This window comes from Engraulis encrasicolus, chromosome 5 (genome assembly GCF_034702125.1).
Source record: "Engraulis encrasicolus isolate BLACKSEA-1 chromosome 5, IST_EnEncr_1.0, whole genome shotgun sequence".
Lineage (NCBI taxonomy): Eukaryota > Metazoa > Chordata > Actinopteri > Clupeiformes > Engraulidae > Engraulis > Engraulis encrasicolus.
Genome location: NC_085861.1, coordinates 10,842,075 through 10,849,574, shown reverse-complemented (window position 1 = coordinate 10,849,574; position 7,500 = coordinate 10,842,075). Strand labels below are relative to the sequence as shown.

Sequence of the window (7,500 nt, the reverse complement as noted above, 5' to 3'; positions counted from 1 at the left end):
AAAAGCAGATAAATGCTGTCGTAAAGAACAGTTTCTACCAGCTGAGAGTGATTACCAGGCTCAAGCCCTCGCTGTCCTTTAAAGATTTAGAAACAGTTATCCATGCTTTTATTACATCTCGGCTGGATTACTGCAACGCACTTTATTTTGGCCTCCCCCAAAACCAGCTTGCTCGCCTGCAACTGGTGCAAAACGCTGCTGCCCGGCTTTTAACAGGCACCAAGAGACGGGAACACATCTCCCCTGTCCTCTCCTCTCTGCACTGGCTCCCTGTTAGTTTTAGAATCGATTTTAAAATACTCCTTCTCGTTTTTAAGTCACTCCATGCCATGGCCAGGCCCCTGTTTACATCTCGGACATGCTACGGCATTGCTCTGCATCCAGGCCCCTCAGATCTAAGGACAAAGGTCTCCTCCAGGTTGGCCGGTCCCGCCTGAAGAAAAAAGGGGATCGTGCATTTGAAATTGCAGCTCCACGCCTCTGGAACAGTTTACCTCCCGATATTAGATCTGCTCCCACGACGTCTGCTTTTAAATCTAGACTTAAAACCTATTTATATACATTGGCTTTTGATTCTTAAATTTTAGTTTCCTTAATTTTTGTTGTTTTTATTGCACCAAATGTATACTTTTAGCCCTGAACCCTATAGTTTTAACTTCCCCTTCCCCTTCATTTTTATCACTTTATGTACTCAAATTGTTTCTAAGCTCCTTTTATGTGTCTTATATAGTCAATGCTGCCAGTGCTGCAACTGTACACTGTATGCAGATGTTTTATTTCCTCTATATTGAAATGCTATGTGCTACTAATATGTTTTACTTTTTTTATTTATCTTGCCATTTTTATTCTAACCAGCCTCTGTGCAGCACTTTGGTCAGTTTTGTACTGTTTTAAATGTGCTTTAGAAATAAAACTTACTTACTTACTTACTTACTTACTTACTTACTTACTTACTTACTTACTATAGCTCCTGAGTGTCTTCAGAAATCAGCGGTATGTAGCTGTATGATGCAAATGAGTGTCATCAGGGATAAGGATGCCTTGGCCCAGTGGTCTCAGTGTGTTTCTAGCTGCCCTCAGGCTTAAGGGCGGGTTATGCTTCCTACTTGTGCCACAGAGTGAGCTTGTCGCAGCCATGATGCAGTTAATTTTGGTTTATGCCCTGTTTTGAAGCACGGTCTGCGCGATGTCATTCCAGGCTCAAACTGCCTTCAATACAAAGAGTAACCTAAACGTGTCGGTTGTTTTTTTCGCTTCACAGACTCGACGACAATGAAAATGAAACATTACATCTTTATATCACGTGCATGTTTGATCGCACTGGCAGCCACCGTGGTAGTTTGGAACAAAGAAGTGGCTCATTTGTCGAGGACGAAGCGGAATGTTTCCTCGTCCTCGGAACCACTGTTCAACTGTCCAAATAACTTCAGCGTGGTAACTTGCAAGCGCACGTGTTGTCTTTGGTTCGTGTAAATAAATCAAACGACAAAGCACGGGCAACTTATTTAATGAAGAGCTCACAGTCCGTAGACCGACGAAGGTTAGAAACAAGGAAGTAGCTTGTTCTCGACTCGAGGACAGAGCAGGCTGGTCGAGAGGACCAATCAGAGACCTATTTTCGCACTTCGCGCCGTCGCTCCCTGCGTCGAGACACAATTTTGGGGAGGTGCCCCAGAGTACCTGCGTGATGGGGGGGGCTTCACTCCGTTAACTGCGCGGCTCACTGCATCACGACGCAGGGACGCTTGACTGGAGGCATAAACCACCCTTTAATCATCATGTTCAAGTAGCATGGCGTGAGATTGAGCTGGATGGGGCAGGGGGGCAGACTCACCCAGCTGCTGCCGGCCCGAATCGTGTGTTAGGTGTGTATGTGCGCACGTCAGTTCATGGGCACAGTAAAAAAAAAAAAAAAACGTTTTTTTTATTTTTTTTTAAATATTTGAATGATGATGAAGTTTATGAACAACTGTTGTAGTGTATTCCAAAGCTGACCTGGACTGTTATTAATTGAGCTGGACTGAACTGACCTTTGAATGACTGAGAGGAACCCCTAACAGGTTGCAAGTTGCAACAGGTTGTTTTTGCATGTGTTTATTAATCCACATCTTTTTTAATGTTGTTCCTCAGGTGAAAGATGAGAAGAAGATCCAGGAAGTGGTGGACCTGACGGACTACGAGCGTTCCGAAGAGCTCCGCAAAGCCAAGAGCCGCAGCAAGAAGAACCACAGCAAGTTCACGCTGCTGCGATCGCGCCAACCTGGCAACACGGTAAGTTCACGCTGCTTGCTGCACTCACGCCAACTTGGCCCTACCGTGGCCTCACTGGTCATTTGCAGTCCTTCCCCATCTCTCTCTCTCCCCACTCATTTCCTGTCCCTCTCTCACTGTCCTCTAACAAAATAAAGACACAAAAGTCCTAAAAATATCTTTAAAAGAACAAAACAAAACTTGGCAACACGGTAAGGGAAGTGACTGGAAGGGAATTGGGTCCAGGCTAGTCACTAGTGAATGAGGCATGCGGACTCCCCAACAAACACCTGCTCTGGGGTGCATTTCTCGAAACTATATATAACTATGTTAGCTACTTTGTTGTTTGCAATGCAATTTCCCATTGGCAACTACCCAAGTTGCTTACTGGCTAACAACTACGCTTTCAACAAACACCTGTTCTGGTTAGCCGGGCGCCTCTGAAGGGAGTAATTAAGAACTGGTGTTGCATTATGGGCAAACAAAGCCCTGTTGAATGACTTCCAGCTGGGATGGCTGGCGGTGCGACTGGAGGCTTAGTACCGGGCCGGCCTCATCTGGCAACCACACCGACGTCAGGAAGTGAATGAAGGTGAATGGCTTGGAGAGGAATTAAAGGAGATCTGTAAAGGGCCACATTTGGATCTATATAGTATATTCCGTTAAACGGCGTGTATTGTTATACAGGTCGCCTCTTTAAGTAGATGTTCACAAGTTGCTGAAATTAAGACTCAGCTGCATCATAGCAAGATTGCTATTAAATTACAGAGGGCTTTATGACTTAGTCATTACAATTTTGGTGACAGTAAGGTTTAACACAGGCTCTGCGCAAAGGGGTTAAGTTGGCAGAGGTTCCACAGGACTGACCAAGCGTTTTAAAGCAAAACCATCAAATATACAGATTTGCAACAACAAATTCAATGTGAATTTCTGAGTTAAGTAGAGGAGCATTGATAGGAAACAACATGTAAGGATCATAGAATGGAAGTTGTCAACAGTAAAATCAGTTTGTCCAAAACGAGATCCAGAACTTCGCAGCTCGTAACGAGGTTGGGCATGGATTTTAGGCATGGATTTTGGGCATGGATTTTTCCATTGGGTCAGCTGAGTGGATCTGAAAGAGGTCTGCCATTTCTTGGTGGCAAACGATCTGTGCTATGTGCTAGTATGGGGCCAGGCAGATTAGGGGGGCTGAAATGTGACATTAAATATCTGGCGCAGGCTTGCACACAGCATTTCGCAATGCCGGAAAAAAGCAGCCAGCCAGCCAGGCCTAATGCTAATGCTAATGCAGGGATTACGTTTGCAGTACTGCCTCGACAAATCTCATGAGGTTAGAATACCTGGACAAGCCTTCAGAGGCTGTGCAAATGGTGTGAATGGCTGCCCAATGCCTGCCAACAGGGGGGGGGGGGGGTTGACAAACGGGTATGTTGTCCCGGGCCCAGGGAGATAGGGGGCCCAGAATTGGGTCCCAATTACATTATATGTATTGGGTCGGGGGCCCTTTCAGATTACTTTGTCCTGGGCCCAGCAAAAGCTGTCAGCGGCCCTGGGCTGCCCAATGGCCCAGAATGGTTGCACTGTAGAGAAACATCCCTCGGAGAGAGAGGTCACATCTGTTACGGGTTATGTGGTTGAAGCTGTAACAGCTCTCTTGAGATTTCAAGGCTGTGTCTGTAGTCATCGCATCAAAAACCCAGGCTTGGTTAAAGTGTCTGTGGATAAGTGGTCTTAAAGTCCCCCAAAGCCACCCACCTAAGACTCGGAAGGGTAAAGAACTTGACGCTTTCGTTAACATCGTGTAAATGCATTGCTTATTTAGCAAAACAACAGATTGTTGATTTTTTTTTTCACAGGACCCCCTCCCCAAACTGGAAAACTGGCAGAGAAATAATTATTGCCGTTTGTTGAAAACAGCACAGTGTTCTCTGGGAAATACCCCTCGTCATTGGGAGGCTATCCATCGCCTGGCCATGGCGTCACATAACGTCGGCAGCCAAGCCCTGAGCCCTGGTAGCAACTCAGCAAACAGAAGCAGCAAAGCAACGGAGGGTCTTTACTTCGGTGGACGATAAGGAGCTTGTAGAGGGAACAGCAGAGAGTGTGTCTCGCTAATCTACAGCAGGCAGCAGCTAATGCAGAGCTCCAGAGGTTAGCGGCCTAGCTTAACCCTGCACCCTGGCCGCTACACCCCCTTGTCCATAACGATTAGCCTCCAGCGGGGCTGGGTGTAGCAAGCAGCCAATTGCCTGCCATGCTGACGACACTTCTGTTGTTAAGACAAGCAGTTCTCTTTGAATACCTCTTCTGTTGCCTATTTTTTTAGATAGTTTTTGTAATAGGCGTATATTCTGTTCTGTAGCAATTTTAGTGTTCGTCATTTTTTTTTTTTACAAAATACGGTTTTATTTTATGAACACTTTACAGTGTAAAGGCTCACAAAACAACAGCAGATATGTGGAAGTTGGATTAGGAAGAAAGTATGAACCATACAGAATGCTTCATTAAAGGATCCCTTTTAGAGTATACCAAAGATTCGAATTTGTGTTCTAGATTCAGCATGAGAGCATGCAGCAGTACTATCATAAAACACTCACACGTTTTTTTCTGTTTAATACATAAGAATACAAACAAGCATAAGGCATACAGTGGATGTGACCGTGTTCCTTAGTTTAAGGCGTCTTAAGTTACTGGTGGCATAGATTTGAGCCTGGTGCTTTAGAGAAGGCCCTGGCCTACTTGGCACTGGCTGCTGCCGGTCAGACTGGGATTGTTTCCAGCAGGGTATGAACTCTTTTAGGGCCGAACGGCAGCAGAAATCCCAAACTGGAGTAAGCTGATCCCAAATCCCAAGAGTGTGCCATGTGTCCGTGGGCGCTGAGGAATACCGTGCTGTTCCTGTTATCATAGTCTGGCCTTGAAGATTCTCATTTATTCAGGCCATCTTAGTCAGAGGGGTTCAGTCGAAACGCCTTCAAGCTCCAAAAATAAGTCCAGTTACTTACAACTTAACTTTTACTAAAGGTTTTTTTGGTCAATGTTTTTTGTGTGGCTTTTTGGGTCTTTTTTATTTTTGCGATAGGACAGTCGGGACAGACAGGAATCAAGCGGGGAGAGAGACGGGGAAGGGTCGGCAAAGGACCCGGGTCGGATTCAAACCTGGGTTGCCAGTGTTGCAATGCAGTACCCTAGCACATGAGCCACAGCAGGGCCATTTTCTTAAGATTTTTGTTGCCTTTAATCGACAGCGTGAGATGGTGACAGGAAGTGAGTGGGACAGAGAGATGGGGGAGATTTGGTCAATGACGGGCCGGAATCAAACCCGGGTCGCCGGTGTAGCAGCACAGTGCCTTAGCCATTTGAGCCAAGGCCAAGGCCATTATTAAACTCACTGATTGTTGTCATAGCTGTGCAAATGAGACACACCACCTAACACTTGGAGTGTCCCCAGAGTCACTCTGTCTCCAAAGTCTTAGTAGTTCGGCACCTGACTGGTCAGGAGGAGGCTTCTGCCAGTACTGTTGGACAGAGAAATAGAGCTGTATGACCCCAGTAACAAATACACAGTGGTAATTGAATACTAAGTGAGTCGATTTAGCATTTTTTAAATCTGTATTTGGTCCCTGATTGAAGTGTTGAATTAATGTTGTATTTTTTATTGTGAGGCCATGAGCACCGTTGTAATGTCTTTTCTCTCTATCAGTGAATTCAGAAACCAAACTCATGCATAATTTAATAGTCCATATGCCACAGCATCCTGGCAAAAAGTAGTCCCTTTTTAATGAGATTGTGAATATCTTACCATATATTCTACCTCTCTAAATCCTTTTTGTGGATAGTAGAATAAGTGATACAGTGGCCCTGGTGCCTGTAGGTTTATATTAAGCCTGTGGTCATTTCCCAAACCCCACCCCATCTCTCCCTCCCACCCATGTCTTCCCTGTCCTTGACATACATACAACCAAATCCATAAAAAGGCTGAAGCATACTTCAAAATGAAAAGGTAGAGTGTTATTTCTCTTAAATAGCAGTCCCAAGAACAAAAAAAAATGATGTGCGTGCGTGTTTGTGTGTGTGTGTGTGTAGGCTTACGTGAGTGTGTCTAGGCCTATGTGTGTGTGTGTGTAGGCCTACGTGTGTGTGTGTGTGTGTGTGTGTGTGTGTGTGTGTGTGTGTGTGTGTGTGTGTGTGTGTGTGTGTGTGTGTGTGTGTGTGTGTGTGTGTACGTGCGCGCGTGTGTGCGTGCGCGTGCATGCCTGTGTGGGTGGGTGTGTGTGTGGCTTCTGGCGTGTGTGGCTTCAGGTCCATGACCATGCGGTTCTCCTCAACTCAAGCTGTTGGGGGTTGGCGGGGTGAGCAGGGTGGGGCGCTTAGGGATAATATCAGCGGCAGACTTGGCGGGAGCATAGCGTAGCGCGGCGGTGTGTTATGTTTTTATTCCGTAGCGGACGGCCGCGCCCCTCAAAGCGCTGGCCTCCGAGCTCCTTCACACGGAGTCTGCTTCCTCATGTCCCTGCTCACTCAGCAGGGCAGGGGAACATGTACACACACACACACACATGCACACGCACACACACACACACAGGTACACACACACACACACACACACACACACACACACACACACACACACACACACACACAAATGTACACACACACACGGGCACACACTAGCATGCACAGGCACACACACACACACACACACACACACACACACACACACACACACACACACACACACACACACACACACACACACACACACACACACACGCACACACACAGGCACACACACACACAGGCACCCACAGAACACACACACGCACACAACCATATGGCCTCGCTCCTCTCCCTCTCCACCGTCCTCTGCCCTGCCTCTGCGTCCTAAATAGCTGCCCACCTGAGAGGGAGCGTGTGTGCCACAGACACACACACACACACACACACACACACACACACACACACACACACACACATACACACACACACACACACACTTGAGCGCGCACAAAGGCACATGCGCACACACACACACACACACACACACACTCACAAACACACACACACACACACACACACACACACATACACACACAGGTACACACTCGCCTGAGAGGGAGCGAGTGTGCCAGGGCAGAGGGCTCAGGGCTCAGGACTCAGAGCAAGGGACAGGGCCGAAAGCCCATACACATGCTGCTGAGGCGGATTACAATCAAAGAAATGTCTCCTCGAGTTGGGCACACTGTC

General features: G+C 46.9%; 1 protein-coding gene across 1 annotated transcript in view; it reads left to right on the top strand.

Annotated features, from left to right (window-relative positions):
- plekho1b (pleckstrin homology domain containing, family O member 1b) overlaps positions 1 to 7,500 on the top strand; it is a 58,854-nt gene that overhangs the window by 31,733 nt on the left and 19,621 nt on the right. Inside the window, exon 3 of the mRNA XM_063198670.1 lies at positions 2,131 to 2,271. Within this exon, the coding sequence (XP_063054740.1) occupies positions 2,131 to 2,271 (141 nt within the window). The remainder of the gene's footprint in view (positions 1 to 2,130; positions 2,272 to 7,500) is intronic.